Raw genomic sequence first — 21275 nt, 5'->3', positions numbered from 1 at the left:
TAACATTGATTACTTCTTGTGAAATGGTGAAATGAGAACATCCTTCATACTGGTAGCTACCTATAAGATTCTATTCAATTGTTATGTATACATCAATTCATGTTGCCAAACCAACCCGAGTACCGGACATTATTTATCAATTACTAATCCATCCGACCAGTAGTTTAAATTAACAATATATACATCACTATTTAAAAAGGAAAACATTGTAGCTGCGCAATATTAATAGAGCTAGTCTTGGTTTGTAAGCAATGTTCTAAAACTCGGTCAACCCGAGTACTCGGCTGGTAACTGAGGCGATTTTGACCTATTCAATGCCTCTACTCGGCGGGAAGAAAATCGGCCGAGTACTCGGTCCAACTCAGTCCAACTCGGGTCTAAATCGGTCAACTCGGTCAAAAAAAAGCAAGATTTTAGGGTTGTTTCGAATCTTCCTAGTGAAAGGGTTGGAGAGGAATTGGGAGTGGATGGTGGCTTAGAGCCTAGAAGAGGTCCTAGAATCCAAGAAATTAGGGAACTTGATGAGGATGATTTTATATCCGATGATGAAGAGGAAATAGATGACTTGAGTTTTGATTTTGAGTCGGATTCGGAGGGAGTACAAGATGGATATGGAGAAGAAGAATTTGAGGCATAGTTACATATGCTTTGGATTATTTGCAAGAATTGAATTTGGTTTGCTTTTATTACTTATGTTATTGTAATGGACTAATGGTTGTTTTTATTTTTTATACATTATTATCTCTTAAATATTGTAATATTTTATGAACTATTTTATTATTTTGGACATTATATATTAGATTATATGTTTTAAAAATAATAAAAAAATCCAGAAATTAGAATCCGAATACTCCTCTACTCGCTACTCACTGGCCGGCCGACCGACTACCGAGTAGCGAGTTTTAGAACCTTGTTTGTAAGTGGTACAACATTATACACGTCTTATTTTAAGGTAGTTTAGTTTATAGTAATGACTAATGAGATATAAAATTAATACCTACCTTTAATAATTAGGATAAAGAACAGGGTCTTGTGAAAGAAGCTAAAATTATTAGCCTCTCAATGATTTTTGGTACTAGTCCCAAGGGGTCAATCCCCTTGGGAACTTTGGTTAGGTTGGAGGTCTGCGAGCTCATAGCTACACTTATGGTCTACTCATAATTATATATATATATATATATATCCATTCTTGGTTGCGGAGGTCCGCACCACTGTTTTGGTACATATTTATATTTTTGCACCACTTTTCAATCGAATTTCTTCATCTCTACCGTCTAGTATCTAGATAATATTGTGTAGATCATCTCTGAAAAATTTCAGCCCATTTAGTGATCGTTAAGACCCTCAAACTTGTGTTTTTCTGTTAAAAACATGAACGGTTCATGTTTGACAAAATTCAGTCCGTCCATTTGTTTTTCGATTTTGAGAACCTTAACGATCATCAAATTGTCTAAAAGTTTGTAGAAATGATCTACACAATATTATATAGATATTAAACGGTGGAGATGAGGAAATTCGACCGAAAAGTGGTTCAAAAATGGAAACCGGCACCAAAATCATTGGTGCAGACCTCCTTATTTGAGAATATATATATATATATATATATATATAAAATACAAAGCATGCAATGCATCTGAAAAATTAATTGGAACTCCTAAGATGTACGCATCGTATGTTAATGATGACAGTTCAGAGCAAAAATATAAATAGGTGCATATGTGATTGGAGTGTGTATGGTCTTTCTTTAGATAACAGTTCTCATCCCAGGGAAAAGTCTATTATGCAGTGCTGCACACTATGCAGACTGTTTTGTGTATGTATGAAAAAAAAAGTCAATCAAAAAATTGACTTCAAAATGTCATGAGAACCACAAGATTTTAGAAGTTTGAATTTAAACGGTGATGATTATGTGCTGCATGGTGTGCAGCGCTGCACCATAGACAGATCCCTTATCCCAGTACATATATGCAAACAAGATGTGTTTTCCATCCAAATTCATTCATATTTCAATGTATCTGTGTAGGTATGTATATTTCATCAATCATATGCATTTTGGCATTCATGATTCATGTCTAATGTAGGCAAGTTTATTTGGGTACAAAAGGCGTCAGCAGATGGATATAAAATCGGTTATACGTACAATATAATTTGTTTTGGACAATTACTCAATCCGTTGAGCATCTTGCCCTAGCTTTTATGGACGGCCACATTCCCTTAAATCAATTATGAGTTTCTCATATAAGAGCATGATAAGCGATCGAGCAAAAGTAAGAATGTTTAATTACAAACTATTTCATTCGTGATCAGTAATACATATAATTGATATAAACACACTTTCTAATTAGTTAGGAATTACCTTCACTAAGCGCGCACGAATTATTCAAGTGCGTTTACGAACATGAACGTAAGTGAGCGCAGCACAAGTCGTATCTCACAGCAAGTCGATCAGCAAAGAAACATTTGCTTTGAACGCTAACACCATCGATCTGAGTTGGATCCTTCGGTTAGCTAGAACTGAAAAATGAAGTTCGTTAAATGTCAAGTTTTCTTCTTTCCTTTTCCAATGCCGGAGCTTTTAATTATTCGGAAACCATAAAACCAATTGTGAGTACCACAATGATTACTCTTACCAAGTCAAGAAAGGCGCCTAACAAAGCCAAACTCAACTCAGTCATGATTTTTCAGGCCACTAGACTGGACGGTGGGTTTGGTTATCTTGGAGGGACGTTTAGATTGAAAAATTTATATTCTCTTCAGCACTTCTCCGATTCTTTGTTGGTCCGGAATGAATTGTAGGGTCTTATGTTTACCTACATCTCTTAGGATGGTTCTTCTTCCTTGTTCGTTTGTGGCCGCTGAGCCTTATAATTATTGGAGTTTTCTTCTTGCATCTTTTGCTTCTGATACTGACTTCTAACTGCTTGCTTCATCTTAATTTCCTTCTACGATCATTTCCAGTTGTCTTTTGAATCATGTTGTTGGGCATAACCCTACATCATATTCGTTGCTTGACTTTGCTTTATGATTTGTGGTAACTGGTGAGCACCCGTTGTGAGTTTCTTTGCTTTCTGGACTGTGGACTACAAAATGACCGATTAGCACTGTTTAAGATTTTTGATTGTGTGTTGAAAACAAAAACTTTTGTAAAGGTACGTAATAGATCACCAACCCCATTGGCCGAAAGCTCTCCTCCATCTTCGGTGGTAACTAGGCATCATTTGTTTGAACTAAGTATGATTGGGGTACTTTTACATGGACAATTATTTCTTGATTTTCTAATTAGTTTGATTTATTCAATAGAAAATATCCTAGCATCAGCCTCAAATAATTGAACTTAGTTAGAGAAAATGCAGATTGTTGGGCCATAGTGATGGAAATTAGGAACAGAATTTCAACGATAGTGAAATCTGACCAAGAACCGTGCGCATGCATGGCTAAGTACCGATAGTGTAATTTCAGGAAAACTTGTTTCATTGATAACACCATTGAATGCCAAGACTCGTACAACATTAGTCATGGAAAGTGAAATGCATGTACATATCAATCATATTTTGTAATTATGAAGCAACTCGATCAGCTAGTACAGTAGTACACGATAATGTATTTAGCAATCAAAGATTATTAAGTCTTCACAAGATATGGCGTGTTACAAACTTACAGGCAGTTTATCGCTGCCTTTGCTAGCCCGATTGCGCACAGTGGCTCAGCTAAACTGCCTAAACAGTGTTGATGGCTCTTCGTAATCGTGATGATTTGGACTTGATCTACTCTGGTCAAATGCATAATGTAAATTTATTAACGCAGAGAGTGAGAGTAACATATTGTACCGAAACCATTTGTGAGTCTTTGCTAAAGTGTCAAAGATCATACTCTTGGGCCACTAGCTAACTAGCTTGTTGATGATATTAAGCATGCAATGCAGAGACTGCAGAATGTGTCGATCACTTGTACTCCAAGAGTCCAAGGGGTTCATATATACATAGGCTTGTAACTGTAGACTGATGGAAATGCTTCGTTCAATCAAAGCTTTCGACGTAATTAACTCAACTTCAAAACTATTATTTACGCCGTTGAACTTACAGCTAAGGTGATCGAGTACTGTGTGTTGATCAATTACTGACCAAATGTTGCATACGAAGTTCAAATCCGTGCAACTCTTTTTGAACAAATGAATCAAACAATATGCCAGTGGCCCGGCCCGGCCCATCACATCTAGTTTAGTTCTCTTTTGGGCCTTCATTTATCCATTTTCTTCGGTGCACCGAACTGAACACACGTGTCACTTCATCACCTATCAAAACCAGTGGTCACGGATATGGCGCCACCGCTTTTAACCTTAACACTATCACTCCCTCCATTTCTCCGACCAACCCGAACCCCCAACCCGATTCGGATCCGATCATCCTCGTCAGCACCACCACCAATGGACTCTCACTCTCGCCCCAAGCGCGTGGTAGTCTGCGGCGGCGGCGTAATCGGCGTCTGCACCGCGTACTTCCTCGCCAAAAACGGCGCCGCCGTCACTCTCGTCGAGAAATCCTCCGTCGCATGCGCCGCCTCAGGAAAATCCGGCGGATTCCTCGCCCTCGACTGGTGCGACGGCGGGCCCCTCGAGTCCCTCGCACGCGCCAGCTTCAATCTCCACCGCTCCCTCGCCTCCGAGCTCGGCGGCCCCGAATCCTACGGCTATCGGCCGCTCAACACTCTCAGCCTCACCGTAACTGAATCCCAGGCCTCCGAACCGCACTCCGGCAAGTCCAATTTGCCAGCTTGGGTCGACGGGTCGGCTCGGAGCCCCAGAACGATCGGGACCACCGCGACCACGGCCCAGCTCCACCCGCAGCTCTTCTCCCGTACCCTAATTTCCAAAGCCGTTGAGGATTACGGCGTAGAAGTAGTGATCGGAAAAGTGGCGGAGGTCAGAGTCGTGGATGAGCGAGTTGACTCGGTCGTGTTGGAAGGAGGGCGAGTTATAAACTCAGACGCCGTCGTTTTGGCACTTGGGCCTTGGTGTGGGAAGTTTGACATGCTGTCGTCTTTGTTTAGAGTGTATGGTCTGAAAGCACATAGCATTGTGTTGAGGCCTAAAGAACCTGAGGCTATTACACCTCATGCTCTGTTCTTGAGTTATCACCCAGCTCAAGGAGGAAAGCCTTTGGACCCAGAAGTGTATCCACGCCCCACAGGTACCACATTTCGAAACTTGACTAGGTCGATTTTTCGTATACGAGTATTCGTATCATGTGTCTATTGTAATTTGGCTTTGATAATATGTTGGTATCCATTTATGCATTTGATAATGTTGAAAAACTGCTTTGAAATTTTGCCATGAAGCATAGTGCTATAGTGTGCAAGTCAAGAAGCGCTAATTTGGTATAGCGTTTTAAAATGAGCATCTTGAAGTTGGATTGTTGTCATGGGTCATGACTATGTAAGCATTTTAGTTTTTGGGTCTATTTTGGTAGAGATGACACATTTTGAATCGTTGTCTTGTCAATCCACAGTGGCGGAACTTGGATAATTGTGTTAACTGGCTATCCATTGTCTCGGTTTGTTTGATATACATTTTGAGTGTTTATGTGAAATGTTGTGCTTTGATCAATTGTTTCATCTGTATGCACTTATAGTTTGCCAAGAAGACGGTGCATTGTGCTTCAAAGCAATAATTTAGCTTGACAAGGCTTATTTGGCATGAAGCATGACATCGGTTAGAAGCTTTGTATTTGTAGTGGCTCAATATTTGATGCAATTTTTGTAGCGAGATTCGGCAACAAAAGTGATAACGTAGCACTTCAGGACAATAACTGAAGTGCAAGAGTTTATTTGATTTCAAAATTGACATAAGCTTTTGAAGTGTAGTGACTAAATGGTTGATTGGATTGGTGGATTTGCAGGAGAGGTATACATATGTGGGATGTCATCTACGGAAGAGATACCGGACAATCCAGAGGAAATAACGGGAGAACCAGAATCAATAGAAGCACTGAAGAGGGTGGCAAGCAGTGTCTCAAGCCATTTGAGGGAAGGAGAGGCAGAGGTCAAGGCAGAGCAGGCATGCTTCCTGCCTTGTACTGATGATGGTGCGCCTGTGATTGGGGAGCTTCCAGGGATCAAAGGGTGTTATGTGGCCACTGGGCACAATTGTTGGGGAATTCTCAATGGTCCTGCCACTGGTGTTGCAATGGCTGAGCTTGTACTTGATGGTCAAGCTAGCATTGTCGATCTCAGTAGGTTTAGTCCAGCTAGGTTTGTTGGCCTATCGAATAAGGGCCATTAGTCTGGGATATAAACACTTGGGGAAGGATTAGTGTAATGAAGTGAATGGTGTAGACAATATCTGCATGTAAATAAGAAACACAGCTCCAATTCCAACCTTATCTGGAAATTTTATAGGCACGTTGCGAATGCAGTCAGAAATGTGGGCCAATTCACCATGGGCTCTGCTACCTTGTGATCATTTTAGGCTTCTGTCGTTGGCTGAATTGCAGTTATTGCTCTATTAATCTTTTGTTTTTGTCGGAGCACTAATATCACTCTGAAATTCTCAATGATCTTCGTCTTCATTTTTTTTTTCTTTCAACACTAGGTCAGTATCTGAATCTGTAATAATCTCAGTATGTGCCAGACCATCTGAGCCAAAATCTTGTTAGAGCAAAAAAAAAAAAGGCCTATAAAAGGTGTACTTTCACAAATGAAAAACTTGAAACTTGCGCCATGAACACAAATCACCCATATACACCTATACTTTCCAGCAGTATAATAGTGCTTTTAGCTTCTGTTTATTCATCAGGGATCAATTTGTCCGATTCAATTCGTTTGATCCTTTCTAATTTATTTTTTTGACAAGAATGTGCTACTTTCAGTGACAAACTAGGTAATAGTTACTCTCCTCCAATGATAATCAAGCATAGCGGTAGTTAAAAGAATGGGAAATTCCTCATATAAACTTGATGTATGACTATTTGGATAATTTGGTATCTAATGTATGAAAACGGATAATTTGATACCTGAAGAGTGAAGTTTTCATTTGTAAGTCATTATCGTACCTCTATTAATTTTAATAATATATTTAGGGTTATTTTCGTCATTTAACATTAAACTCCCTAAATCCACATTATATATATATATATATATATATATATATTTTCCTATAATTGCCTCCCTTTGGAGATAATAGAATTAATATATCTCCTCCGTTAATCATCCCTTTCGCATATATCGAAAATATAAAAAATTCGCGAATGAAATAGATTGTCTTTATGCAATCTCAATTTTTTTATTCAATTTTTTTAAAATTACTTAAAACTGGTAATAAAATAGATGTGATGGCTATTTTAAGAAAATTTAAATTTAGATATAAAATCATACAAATGCTAAGTGAAACAGTTCTATGAAATTTTTTTGTGATAATTTGTAAAGACTATTTGGAGATAATGAGAAAAAATGAAGTAGAGTGTGAATTAATGAGTTTATATCTATAATGACGAAAATAACTTTCAAAATATAGTCAAATTTGATAGAAGTACAAAATTGGATGATAATTGAGAACTTATGATATTAAACTATATGTTTTCAAAGATTAAGTATCAAATTGTCCAAATAGTCATATAGACAATACCAAAAATTTACCTTTAAAACTAACTCAGCATCTACACAAATATAGCTAAACATTCCCCAGTTCAATAATTTAACCCACATTTCTGACTACAGGACATCATATTGGGAATTAAATTAATTCAGGTCTTCATAAAGTATACACACCAGAGAATACAGAAGATTACTTTATTCCCCAAGGGATTGGAATTGTGATTCCCAGGATCAATGACATAATATCAGCTAGGTTTGCATTCATATGTGTTGAAGATTTCAGCCAATAATCTAAACTAATCATTGTTAATCCCCAATAAGTTGACAGAAGCTAAGACAAAGTATATCAGATAAAGCTGCAAGCAAAACCATGTTGCTCACCAAGATTATCAGAATTTGTGTTAAGCAAAGTCTATAAAAAAATATATAAGCACCGCCGTATGACCCGGTTGTTCTGTACTTAATTCCGAGTTGTGAATTATTTGCAGTAGCTATTCACGGGGTCGACTTCATTTATCGAAGCTTGACCACCTCACCTCAAGTTTCCCAACACACTTGAATCTTCGCGTACTGTCTCCATTTTCCATTCTCTTCTGGATTTGATATTGATAAGCACATGCTTAAAAGCGTAAGTAGAACGTGACCTACCACGTGATATTACAGCTAATTGAGATTAGACTTTTCGTTGGGATAATCTTAGTGGGTGAATTTCTGTGGGCATATCTGGATTCTCCTTCATGCATAATGTAGTGTAAGAGTTGTACCGGACACTTGGATACGTGTCTAATAATTTAGGGTTTGTTGTTTGTTGTTGTAGGTTATGCATGTTTCAATGTTTCATCGATTATAAACTTGAAGATCAATCTTGTCCCACCAAATTCGTCCCCATACTGATGGAGTATAAAGCATGGTTTATAAGGGCAATTAGAGTTCTTGCAAGTTACACCGACCTATCTATAGTCCCGGAAGGTTATACTTAACACTTATGTTTAGACATTTTCTGAAAAACCATTTATTTGGTTCCAAACATACGTAATAAAAATTTGTTGTTAATCACGTGGAAGTTTCTTTGGCTAAAGAATATATGCGCGCGTTAGAAACAAAACTTAATAATTTAAGCGTAATGATTATTTTCGATTGTGAATAGCAATATGATTTTTTTTAGAGAAAAATGAATAAATTTCATCATCAAGAGATAAACCCAATTACAAGACATGCATAACAACTAGGCTGAAAAGTAACTAATACAAATAGCACAAGTTTCCAACTCGGTCAAGCTAAAAGGAGTATGAGGAAACCTACAACTCAGTGACTCACTAATCTATTGGCCGAAAGCCTTATAATTGATAACATAATAATAAATCCACCACACTCAACACCAATGTTAGTAGGCAATGCCGCCACCATCGTAACAAGCAGCAAGGTGATGATCGATGAGTACAAAATCGGAGCTGTAATGCCCGAGCACTAGATGACAATCTAATTGCAATGCCCAAATCATATGAAAACCCGTCATCAAAACGATAGCATACAAACCACCATTAAAGCTCAAGCCAGAGTACCGTAACTATAACAAAAAACGAGAACCGTAGAAAATGCAAGTGATGTCTGGTAAAATTTTCTTTCGAGTAATGAGTACTACGAAAAATATAAAGGCAAGGACGAATGCTGACTGCCCCACCAATCAGGAAATCACCTGAGCATCCCAGCAGCCTACTTGTGGTTTTCTGGGGGCCAAGACCCAAGAGTATTGTTTCTGTTTGGAATTATTGCAAGTGTTCTTCTTCTTCTTCATCAGTGCTTCTTCGAACCATCTATTTCTTCTTTTGGAATTATTGCAAGTGTTCAGCCTCGTGTTTTCATTTCCTGATGAAGATGGTTCCACAGCTCGTCAGTAATTAGTCACTGTTTTTTTCACCGAATTCTTTGTGATGTAAATTTGCTTTTCTGATCTTCTCGATCGAAGATAGCTAGGTAAAGTACAGATTTAACTCTTTTGATGATTGGCTTATCATTTTGGATTATAACTTTGTTTACACTCATAGACTAACAGGGTAGACGCAATCAATGCATGGACAACAATCATTCTTTCCCTATTGAGGAGCCATATTAACCGTGATTAACGTACATTGCCTTTCCCATATTTGAACTATTTAGATCCTTGATGAACCATGCACACCTGTGCAATATAGTTCCCAGCATGCCATACAGGTACGTGCTCTAGTGATTGCGAAAGGGTACGTAGTACTGTATATAGGATCTAGTTATGTTCGATCAAATCCTTACTATCGATCAGAAAGATCGAGCCTCTGATCGATCGTGCATGATTGCTCGTGGTTGCATTAAGTTGCTTTTACTCAGTTACTCACTGAGAAAATGGATCACAAGAAGAAGAAGAAGAAGATAGTGAAACTTAGCACTGGTGAAGAAGAATGAGAACAAGAAGACTAAACGCAGAGCTAGCCATGCATAAACCTATCACTGCTCTGGTTTGATATTACAATTGTATGTACACATGAGAACTGATCGACAAGATATTAACCCGACGACAATATATAGTTAACTCGTTAAAGAACGTACAAATTCTTCTTCTCATATATCTCTTGCTTGTGAAAAAATTACCTCTTCTATATATCGATGAATTGCTCTCCAGAAACTCGTGACTTCTCTGTATTAATTGGTTTTACTCTCAGTTGCCGACCCCGTAGTCCGACCTTACCTATACAAATAAGACAAATAGATATAGCTAGAGACAAAGGCACGAGGGTTTAGGGTTTAGGGCCCCACTCAGATTTTATGGTTTTTTTTCTGTTCTTTTTCCTAAATGGTTAACTTAAAAACCCAACTCTCGATAGTCGATGAGTTTAATACTCAAACTTTCTTATTTATTTTATAAAGTACATATCAGATTATTTACGAAAAAAACCTTATACTCTTCTCATTTTTATTATGTTGGACTCTTCTCTTTAGTGTTTATTAGTTTAGTTTTTAAATTCATGACTTATTCATTAGATAAATATGTTCTTTTTATTTAAATTTGCAGTTGAGATTGAGTGATTTTATAAATGAACATCATGCGAAATATATTCTCCTCTTATACAAAATGAAAAATTCAAAACAGAGACGTGTAGAGATTAATTTGAAAAACATTAATTTGATGACAAATATCGACATACATAATTTAAGAATAACATAGTAAAAAAAATTATACTTCACATAAATAAGAATAATTATTTGCCCCAACTCATATAAGTTCCTGGTTCCGCCCGTGGCTAGAGATGTCACTATAGCGTGCCACGAAGTAGAATGACGAAGCTGATCCGTTCATTGTGGGGAGAAAGGTCTAGTCGATTGCTTGCTATCTCGATCACATGGTCGAGTACTAAATTTTCTTGTAACTTCAGCTGTGGGAGACAAAAACGAACAAGCAAAAAAGAAGGCGAAAGCAGCTCGAATAGAAAAGACTTTATTTATAGTGAATATTGAACAACAAGTTCATAGAGCTGATGATCTGTCTTTGAATAATAAAGAAAAAGAAAAATCTGCAAAATATGTCGTAATATATATATTTCTTGCAAGAGTTACATTATACAATATTTGTTTATAGTGATATATACTAATTAACGTTCATACTTCTTAGAGTATAATAGAATCAGATACGACTTTCTAAACGAGGATAACCTTAGATACTAGACCTTACAGTATTAAGCTCATGACTTTCTAGCGTCTACACTTCCATTTTACCAAACACAAGTAACACAAATGCACATCATCCATATTAAATTTTCATATTTAGAGGATTGTCAACGTTGAACAACAAACGTAGAGGAAATGTTTATCTAGGTTATCATGGTATCCATAATTAAACTAGGAATTGTTTGACACATTAGAGTTAAAGCAAACGAACCAAAGAAGATTCTAATTTATCAGTCATAAGATATATTGTTCATTGTCAAGATGTCATTGTTCTAGCTTGGCTTTGGTGGTTTCTAAATAGACCTTTGGGAAAGCTACTTCTTTTGGTGGTCTTCCTCAAAACAACCATGGCCCAACCACCAACTTCCGCAGTGCACCATTCCTGGCTTTTTCTTCCATCTATGTGTTACCTGCTTTCTAAAAACAAAGAAAAAGATAGGTTTTGCTTTTGGAGCATTTCAGCCCAGAATTTTATTCCTAGCTTGAATCAAGAAACAGATAGATCTGTAAGCTCTTAGGAGCTTATGGGTAAAAGGAGCCTTTGTTAACAAAGTCTACTATATCTCACTATTCCAGTCTTTGTTGTTCATGCAAGAATGGTCCACTTCTCAAATCTTGGTCTAATTAAATCCAAAACTGATCACCTACTCACTTTTATTGAGTAATTTTTCCTATAAAGATCCAAAAGGGTTAGTAAAGCTGATGTCACATAAAGAACAATAGAAAGCAAAGGTAATCAAAGAAGTGTAATAATGCATTCCATAGTGAAATAGCAAAGGAGATTCCTTAATGCAGTGAGGGACTCCAAAATTAGGGTTGGTGCCCAATAAATTCAATGGGTGTGATATTTCTAGAATTATAATATAAGAACAAAAAAAGATATGGTGGTCCTTTAGAGCCTGTGTACCATCAAAATGAGGACAGGTTGGAGCTAAGAACATGATAGCCAGGACCCCTTGTGACTTCTGGAAATTGAAAGCAGACTTCTTCTTCTACATTGTGCCTAATTTCTTCATCACAAAGCTTTGGGTCCCCATTGTGCAGTAAGGTGTATTACTTGTGCTATTTTAATCAATGTGCCCTTGTTTACTAGGCTTCAGTTATTACCATTGGTATACTCTGCAAGTCTGCAATTATAGTCTTATAGAGTTGGGTACCTTTGCTACAATACATGCCTCCATAAACGCAGTTCCTAATTATCTAATACCTGCTAGTCCAACATTTCTTAATATCCCAACAGTTAATGATAATGTCCTGAATCCTCTGACCAATTTAATTATATTACTTAGGAATTATGACTAGGAGTCTAGGACAGACTTGGTGAAATAGTTGGAATTCAAACATAAATCGTGAACTATTAAGGAAATTACTTATTAATTACTCAATACTTGGAATTCAAATAAGATGTTTGTTGAAATATTTCAAACACGGAAGAGATATCTCAAATGTGATTAGTAAATAAATAAAAGATAACTCATCTATTGATGGACAAGAATTTCAGGTTAATTGAAGAATTTATAAAAATGTAACTTTATGGAGATCGCATTTAGGCATTTAGCGATTAGTAAATTTTACTCAAACGCTGCAGCCAGTAAAATATCATACTGCAGGTGAGGTCTTAGTAAAATATTACAAGAGGGCTTTGCAAAAAGTCAATCTAAATCTTAGAGAGGAGGGGGTTCTGTAACCTCCCAACTCCACCCACATTGTCATGTAGCCAAGATGCTATTCGCTCGCCCGCTCCCCTTTTCTTTGTTTTTTTTTGTGTGGAGAAAAGATCTTTTCTTTGCTTCTTAAATGTGAGTCAAGCAACAAAACAAACCATCCTCTCAGTGCATTTAATCATTTCTCAGAGAGCTCTTAATTTTATACATGTTTCATCTGCAGCAGATCACACACCTCCCTCCATAATTTACAGAGCATTTTGGTACCAAAGCCTAGCTGTAGTACTTGTTATCAAACCCCCTTTTCACATGGCCTCTCTTCTTCTTCAAGAGAGAGCTTTGGGTTATGCTTATGGTTTTGGTTATGAACCACCACTACTCTCCACAATAACCATGATGACTTCCCTAAACCCCATTCTTCTTCTTGTTCTTGTTTTCACTCTTCTACCTCAATGCTCTCTTGGGCTCAACACAGATGGTCTTCTTCTCCTCTCTTTCAAACTCTCCATCCTCCAAGACCCTCAACAAGTCCTCCAAACATGGAGCCCCTACGACGAAACACCATGCTCATGGCGAGGTGTCACCTGCGCCACAATTCTCACTCCTCCTGAGAACATCTTCTACCCTAGAGTCGTTTCCCTAAACCTCCCAAGCTCCCAGCTCGTGGGTTCGATCCCTTCCAATCTTGGCATGATCGAACAGCTCCAAAGCCTCAATCTTTCCAACAATTCCCTTAATGGGTCTCTCCCACTGTCTCTGTTCAACTCAACAAACCTTCAAGCTTTGGACTTGGCATTCAATCGAATAGCTGGCGTGCTTCCCCATACAGAGCTACCCAGAAGTCTCAGTCTTCTTAACCTCTCTGACAATGCCTTGGAGGGTAAGATACCCACTAGTCTTGGTTCTCTGACCAACTTGACGGTCGTTTATTTAAAGAATAACTACTTCTCCGGTGAAATTCCGGCTGGTTTTGAAGCCGTGGAGGTTCTTGATCTGTCGTCCAATCTGATCAATGGATCTCTGCCCTCGGATTTCGGCGGGGACCGTCTCCGTTACTTTAACGTCTCCCACAACGGACTTTCCGGCGAAATCCCTGCGAAGTTTGCGGAGAGAATACCGATTAATGTGACCCTTGATTTCTCATTCAACAACCTCACCGGCGCAATCCCCAAGTCTCAGATTTTCTTGAACCAAGAAACGGCGTCGTTCCGGGGCAACCCCGATCTTTGCGGCGAGGAAACCGAGCACAACCCATGCCCTATTCCTTCTTCGCCGGCGTCCAACTCGCCGAATTCTCCTCCGGCTTTTGCCGCGATTCCGAGGTTGAACTCGACCAACCCAGATTCTGTTTCACCGGGATCGGCTAATGCGTCGTCGGGAAAATCCCAGACAGGGCTGAAAACCGCTACCATTGTCGGAATTGTCGCCGGCGACGTCGCTGGGATTGCCGTTATTGCGATGGTGTTCTTGTACGTAATCAGGTTGAGGAAGAAGAAGAAGGAGAAGGAGAAGGCAACAAGCAGCGACGTCAATACGTTGAAGAACGAACCCAACAACCCAGTAGTGACGGATTGGTCTTCTTCTTCATCAGAATCAAGAGGGTTTACACGGTGGTCTTGTTTGAGAAATAAGAAGGGCGAAGCAGAGGAGGAGAGCTCCGATTCCAGCAGCTCTGATAGTGAAGAAGCTCAAATGGAGCAGAGTGGTCACAAGGGTAGTGAGAGTAAGCGGCAAACAGAGCAGGAACAGAGCAAAGGAGGCACATTGGTGACTCTCGACGGCGAAAAGAAGCTTGAGCTCGAGACTCTGCTGAAAGCTTCTGCCTACATTTTGGGTGCTACTGGTTCTAGTATAATGTACAAGGCGGTTCTTGAAGACGGGAGTAGTTTAGCTGTTCGGAGAATCGGAGAGCATGGTGTCGATAGGTTCAAGGATTTCGAGAATCAAATCCGACTCGTAGCGAAATTGGTGCACCCGAATTTGGTTCGAATTCGTGGATTTTTCTGGGGAGTTGATGAAAAGCTCATTATCTATGATTTCGTCCCAAATGGCTGCCTCGCCAATGCTCGTTACAGTAAGCTTCGTCTCTCTGTTCTACTCTGTTTTTCCTCTGTTTTTGTTTCTGCTCTGTTTTTCTGTGTGCACGTTAGTTGAATTGAGTAGGGTTTTGCTAAGTTGTGCATTGGACGTTGATGGTGGAGTAGGGTTTAACTGACTGAAGTCAACCGGAGCCAATTATTTTAGGAACACCTAGTATGCTGTGTTTGCTCTTCGTCACTTTCCATTCATGTCATCTTATATTTGTTCTGATATGAGAGTTCACAAATGTGACAATCTGACTCTGGTTCCGACAATACTTGTTTTTTTTGGTTAACTTACGACAATACTCGAGCTATAATTTAAAGGTTGTTCCTGATTCTGGCGTCTGTGAAAATGTTTCAGGGAAGGTGGGCTCGTCGCCTTGTCATCTACCATGGGAAGCAAGGTTGAGGATAGCCAAGGGGGTGGCCCGTGGGCTCGGGTACCTCCACGAGAAGAAGCACGTCCATGGGAATCTCAAGCCCACCAATATTCTCCTCGGTGTTGATATGGAGCCAAAAATTGGCGATTTTGGACTTGAAAAGCTCTTATCCGGTGACACGAGTTACAAGATTGGGAGCTCAACGAGAAATTTCGGAAGCAAGAGATCAACGGCTTCGCGCGATAGCTTTCAAGATTTTGCACTTGGGCCTAGCCCGGGGCCAAGTCCGAGCCCTAGTGCGATGGGGACTTCGCCCTATCATGCGCCCGAGTCGCTTCGGAGCCTAAAGCCCCACCCCAAGTGGGATGTGTACTCGTTTGGGGTCATATTGCTCGAGTTGATAACGGGGAAAGTTGTGGTTGTGGATGAGTTGGGCCAAGGTCTTGGGCTCCCAGTCGATGATCCGAACCGTGCTTTACGGATGGCGGATATGGCGATAAGAGGCGAGTTGGAGGGGAAAGAGGAACCCTTGTTGGCACTGTTCAAGTTAGGGTACAGTTGTGCATCACCAGTCCCACCAAAGAGACCAGCAATGAAAGAAGCTCTACAAGTTCTTGAGAAATTTCCATGTTCACCTTCATCATCGTATTATTATGGCCACTTATAAATAATTTGTAGAGAGTTGTATGTATGATTGACTAGTAGTTTATCTATTTGATTCCTCTTAAGCCTCTGTAGTTGGTTCATCCTGCACATTTCAAGTAATGATATCCTAATAATCGTGTAGTAGTCGCCGATAGGGAGTTGAGAATTCACATTTTTTGGTTCCTTGATTGGAACTCGTGGAGTTGAAATAATATTTGGTCTGCAATATTATATGGTGATATTAAGTCCCCATAATTGTGCATGATCTTATAGTATTATAACAATACTACCTAGAGAAACATAATGTTCTCTTTGCTAAAATGGGTGAACCATGCTATAATTTACATGTCAATCAATGTCTGAATGATATAGCTTCTCTTCACCAAGTCAAAACTCCTGAGTTTGATAGTGACTCGCATGGAAAAATCTCATCATTTTGGCAGTGTGATCCATCACTACCAACATAATAACTCGGGTAAGTTACGTTTTTTTTCTGGGTGAGTGAATGTCTAGAGGGCATCTTTAACGGTACGGTGCTGAGGTTTGAAAAAGCTAAATGGTATCATCAATTTCTGTCGAAACTAATCTTCTAAGCATATGTCGAGATTACTCTTAGCTAATAGTATTGTACCTGTACATTTTTCATGCTCACCGTGTTTAATCAACTCAGATTTCAAACAATCACATTAAACTGTTTATTTGTTTGATGTAAATGATTTTTTTTCACATTAATTTTTGAAGGTATGTAAATAAGAGTGGACCAGATATAAACATATATACAAGTTCGGATGCAAATATTTTCTCGGTTATTCTGTTTATGGACCACTGAGAATTGGGCCGACCCAATAAAAGAAAAGCCCGAATACAGGAGAAGGTAATCCAGTTTTCTGGTCCTCACATTTTGAATTTTTAAAAGGTCCCGCTCCGCTCTCTCTACTCTCTAGTCCCTCCCACTGCACACTTTGAAACCCCCAAACCTAAAAAACCAGAGCCATTTCGTATCACAACTCACTCAAATCACTTCACCATTTTCACTTCTTCCTTCTTTTTATAACAACAACCCACTCCAATCTCAGATTCACACTCACACCAAATTCCAATGGCGACCAGTAACGGCATGATGGACGGCGCCTACTTCGTCGGCAGATCTGAGATCCTCGCCTGGATTAACTCCACTCTCCAACTCCATCTCAACAAAGTCGAGGAGGTTCGTTTTCTCTATCTTTTTCCCCCCAAATTCAAACCCTAGCTTTTTCAATTTGGGATTTTCGTTTGTGATGTTCGATTTTGGCCGGTAACAGCTCCGATCTGTGTGTTTCAGGCTTGCAGCGGAGCGGTGCACTGCCAGCTGATGGATGCGGCGCATCCGGGGATGGTTCCGATGCACAAGGTCAATTTCGACGCCAAGAGCGAGTATGAGATGATCCAGAATTACAAGGTTCTTCAAGATGTGTTCAACAAACTCAAGATCACCAAGGTCCGGTTCGCTATTTTCGCTTTTCGTAACTGTTGAATTTCAATTCGGAGGTGATTTCGCTCCGAAAAGTGTTGGTTGTTTCGTTTTGTGAGGCTTGGAAATTTAGTTGGAGGTCCAGTTTCTGTCTGTTTACTTTGTTTTTGTTGTTGTGTTTGTGGATTTTAGCATATTGAGGTGAGCAAGCTTGTGAAAGGAAGGCCGCTTGATAATTTGGAGTTCACGCAGTGGATGAAGCACTACTGTGACTCTATCAATGGTTGCACTAAGTAAGTTATCGTGCTAATTTCATTGTTGTCTTCATATTTTCTTTGATTGTCATCTGCGTTGTCGTAACTGCTATCTGTGTGCTTAAACTACAACAATTATGTTTAGATGTGGAACTGAACTATCAAGTGTGTGTAATATATTTGTTAACCGAATAACTTTGCTGAATTCCTGTCAGTGTTTTCTTTGTGGTTAAAAGATATGATTGAGCTTTAAATCCATCTAAGGGGAATATTCATTAAATGAATTCTGTACAGATATATTAGATGAAATGATTGTGGTGTTGTCTTCACTTTTCTCGACAAGTAGAGTTTCATGAGATGCTGCATTTCAGCAAATATTGTTTATTCTTATGCATCTTGTGTATAACAAGTCTTCTTCGACATACAAATTAGAATGCATGTATCGTTTGCTCTCTATCATTTAGTCTTACTTGCTGCCTATTTCTTTCCTTTCTCTGTGTTGGTTAAGATAGATGTTTATTTTAGCGACTAATTCTTTGCTCTTTCGGATGAATTCTACATAATATTGAATTTGGTTTGTTTGTATAATACGCTCTTGTTTATTTTAGCTACAATGCTGTGGAGAGGAGAGAAGCTTGCAAGGGTGGTAGAGAAGTGAGCAAGAGAGCTGTGCAATCACAGTCATCTGCTAAGGGTACATCAACCTCTCAAAGAGCCCATACCTCACACACTACTAGAAGAAATGATGTACCACCTTCTGGAAACTCCACAAATCAATCAGGAAAGACCTCAAGACCTTCTTCTAGTGGAGGCCCTGCTCCTCCTGCACATGATGAACAGGTACATGCACAATTTTTTAAGTGCTGGGTTGAGAAAATGTCTATCTAGTAACGTGGGTACTCTAGTCTTATTGACTGTTATTAATTTGAATGTAGATCACAGAGTTGAAGTTATCGGTGGATAGCCTTGAGAAGGAGAGGGATTTCTACTTTGGAAAGCTCAGAGATATCGAGATACTATGCCAGACTCCTGAAATTGAACACCTACCTGTAATGTGTTTTCCCCTTTGTTTTTGTTTTCAGAATGACCACACAAAAAAAAAAATTCATAATGCAGCAGTTTCTAACTTTTAACTCTTTTTGCAGGTTGTTGGTGCTATACAGAAGATTCTGTATGCTACAGATGATGATGCAACAGTGGTGGCACAAGCTCAAGCCATGTTGTCTGCTCCCCCAAAGGAAGCAGAGCCCACAAGTCCCATTGCTGAGCCATTGAGTCCTATTGCTGAGGCTTCAGATGAGAAAGCAAGTTCTGAGAATCAGAAGAGGAAATCCATAAACAATTTTGATGTGGATGCTGCTGCCATGGCAACATTATCTCCGAGGCAAAGGGTCTCTGATGCTTCTGATGTCCATTGCAGTGGGTCACCCCTGATGACTTGTTGATCTGCTAGTTGTGTGGTGGATGTAATCTCTCGGTTTCATCTTTACAGACCACAATTTTCCATCGAACCTATTGCTCCCCCATATATTTTGGTAATGCGTTATATGTCAAAATGTAGTACAAGTAATGGTGTGGACATGAGATATTAATACACTATTGTATTAAAACATCTCCAGTCTCCTGCTCTTATGTTGTAAAAGGTAGAAGATGATGAAATGCTATCATTTCCTGCTTCAGGAGTGTTAGTTCATCATGCTTATACAGTAGAAACTCAGATGTCATCCTCCAGTATTATAATAGAGCTGCTCTTTGTTTTAATATTCGCTCTTTGGTTTGGTTTTATAAATGTCACAGTAGGCCAATAGCCTTTGGTAGTTGTGTTTAGTTCTATATCTTCCACCCTAGACAAGAAATATGCAGGTATGGGGTGAGTATCAACTCCCTAGAGTTAGCAAATATGAGGGCTGTTACGAGTCATTAAGCAATGGGAAAAACTATCTGCTAAGGTTTAGATTGTCATGTGTTATTAGCGATACCGGAAGAGAGTAAAGTGTTCAGCCAACATTGCAAAAGTGACGAGGACAGTGCCTTGCTCTAGTTGAGTATTTGACTTTGGGTCCGGCATAGAGTTAGAGACTAAGTAGAGATGATTTCTATTGTTCCACAATGCATCTTTAACATGTGAACATCACCAGAGAAATGTGGTTATTTGTCCCTGGCATTTAGAAATTACCTTACCAATGATAGAAATGGAGCCCGAATATATATGTTCGTTTTATCTAATAAAAGAAAATAAATCGGGTCCGAAGATGTAATAGGGTAACTAGTGGATATATATACAGGCATTGACAATTTGAGCATGATCCCAATGAAAGGCCCTCCTCCTTCGGCTAAGCAACCGTCTTCAAAGAATAGGTAAACAACATCACAAGTATGAGAGAGACGTGATAAATACTTGATTTCCCAAAAACCTGAGTGAGTAAAATCAAATATACCATCAACCATCTTTCCTTCAAAATGAACGCACAAGCAATTAAGGTACGATTCCAAATCTTCTACTCTTCTTTCGTTTTCTTTGGTGGTTTTTCCATTGAAATGAAGCTTTGTCATTCTTCCATTTTCTAAATCACACTTGTGTTCGAGTGGAATTAGGAAATCAAGGCAAGGAATGAAGAAGCAAGTGCTAAAGAGACAAAGGTGAACAAAGTAGATAACCGTTCGTCGGCGGGACAAGGCCAAGAGCAAAGAAATGTGCAGGTGATTCACCAGTCACATCCCTCGCCGATTCCAAATACAAGCGGGGGAGTCCTGACCGGTGCTGCAGCAGCTGTGGCATCCACCCTAAAGTCCGCCAAGGAGGCCATCTCAAAAAATGATTAGCACTTCCATTCACTAACCTACACCTTTAATATATATACATGTACATGTAATATTATGTTGTAAATATTTGATTTAAGATCTGTACTGTTAACTGTAAATGGTTGTGATTTAGTGGATGTATAATGTTGTTGTTGCTCCTCGGATATTCTTTTCCTTTTGGACCTGAAAAGCAATGCAGTTGATTTTATCTAATTATGCAACATTTTACATAGTATTTGGTCACGAACCTTGAAACATTTCAAAACGTATCAATTTACAATAAAGGTCATAATCCATATTTGCATGCTTCACCTAAGCCAAATTTCCGACCTCCCAAATTTTTTATCCCAAGTATGGGTAGTAGATATGATTCCTTACTCAGCATGTCCGGATCTAAGATTTAAAGACCTGAGGCGGCGAGTTTTAAAATTGGCGCCATCTAATATGGTCAATTGGTCATACGGAAAAAAATTAAACAATGAGTTGTCAAAAACACTTTAAGCAATTTTAAGAAACTAATCACTCATTTATAAAGTTTCTTGTGTCCTTGCTAATTTAATATGGTCATCAATCAACACCGATATCAACTTAATTGTTGCTAGTAATATGACATTTAATTAACATTATAATTAACATCATCTCAAAATGGTGCCCCAGAATCCCCCAGATGCCTCGGTGCCTGAGGCTGTTGCCTCTTTAGGCTCACCTCAGGTCCG

The 21275-nt window shown here is 39.1% G+C and overlaps 4 protein-coding genes across 4 annotated transcripts; all 4 read left to right on the top strand.

The window, feature by feature from the left end:
- Nucleotides 1-4300: 4300 nt before the first annotated feature.
- LOC126790848 (putative oxidoreductase TDA3) lies at nt 4301-6492 on the top strand. Its single transcript, XM_050517201.1, has 2 exons — nt 4301-5186; nt 5895-6492. The coding sequence occupies exons 1-2, from the start codon at nt 4316-4318 to the stop codon at nt 6275-6277; spliced, it is 1254 nt and encodes a 417-aa protein (XP_050373158.1). The 5' UTR covers nt 4301-4315; the 3' UTR covers nt 6278-6492.
- A 6634-nt stretch (nt 6493-13126) lies between these two features.
- Nucleotides 13127-16136, top strand: LOC126782153 (probable LRR receptor-like serine/threonine-protein kinase At4g37250). Its single transcript, XM_050507334.1, has 2 exons — nt 13127-15021; nt 15390-16136. The coding sequence occupies exons 1-2, from the start codon at nt 13257-13259 to the stop codon at nt 16073-16075; spliced, it is 2451 nt and encodes an 816-aa protein (XP_050363291.1). The 5' UTR covers nt 13127-13256; the 3' UTR covers nt 16076-16136.
- A 900-nt stretch (nt 16137-17036) lies between these two features.
- LOC126791108 (microtubule-associated protein RP/EB family member 1C) lies at nt 17037-19506 on the top strand. Its single transcript, XM_050517516.1, has 6 exons — nt 17037-17260; nt 17375-17530; nt 17696-17796; nt 18366-18597; nt 18693-18806; nt 18903-19506. Exons 1-6 carry the CDS (start codon nt 17153-17155, stop codon nt 19200-19202), a joined length of 1011 nt encoding a protein of 336 aa, XP_050373473.1. The 5' UTR covers nt 17037-17152; the 3' UTR covers nt 19203-19506.
- A 711-nt stretch (nt 19507-20217) lies between these two features.
- On the top strand, nt 20218-20580 carry LOC126801197 (uncharacterized). The gene is made up of 2 exons (XM_050528671.1): nt 20218-20238; nt 20353-20580. Exons 1-2 carry the CDS (start codon nt 20218-20220, stop codon nt 20578-20580), a joined length of 249 nt encoding a protein of 82 aa, XP_050384628.1.
- Nucleotides 20581-21275: the final 695 nt, after the last annotated feature.

This window comes from Argentina anserina, chromosome 1 (genome assembly GCF_933775445.1).
Source record: "Argentina anserina chromosome 1, drPotAnse1.1, whole genome shotgun sequence".
Lineage (NCBI taxonomy): Eukaryota > Viridiplantae > Streptophyta > Magnoliopsida > Rosales > Rosaceae > Argentina > Argentina anserina.
Note: the sequence above shows the minus strand (reverse complement) of the source record. Positions and strands in the feature narration are given on the sequence as shown.

Coding starts and splice junctions, on each gene's coding strand:
- LOC126790848 (XM_050517201.1), top strand. CDS start 4,316: ATGGCGCCACCGCTTTTAACCTTAACACTATCACTCCCTCCATTTCTC. Junction 5,187..5,894: donor AGTGTATCCACGCCCCACAG/GTACCACATTTC, acceptor GTGGATTTGCAG/GAGAGGTATACATATGTGGG.
- LOC126782153 (XM_050507334.1), top strand. CDS start 13,257: ATGGCCTCTCTTCTTCTTCAAGAGAGAGCTTTGGGTTATGCTTATGGT. Junction 15,022..15,389: donor CCTCGCCAATGCTCGTTACA/GTAAGCTTCGTC, acceptor AAAATGTTTCAG/GGAAGGTGGGCTCGTCGCCT.
- LOC126791108 (XM_050517516.1), top strand. CDS start 17,153: ATGGCGACCAGTAACGGCATGATGGACGGCGCCTACTTCGTCGGCAGA. Junction 17,531..17,695: donor ACAAACTCAAGATCACCAAG/GTCCGGTTCGCT, acceptor TGTGGATTTTAG/CATATTGAGGTGAGCAAGCT. Junction 18,807..18,902: donor CTGAAATTGAACACCTACCT/GTAATGTGTTTT, acceptor CTCTTTTTGCAG/GTTGTTGGTGCTATACAGAA.
- LOC126801197 (XM_050528671.1), top strand. CDS start 20,218: ATGAACGCACAAGCAATTAAG. Junction 20,239..20,352: donor TGAACGCACAAGCAATTAAG/GTACGATTCCAA, acceptor GAGTGGAATTAG/GAAATCAAGGCAAGGAATGA.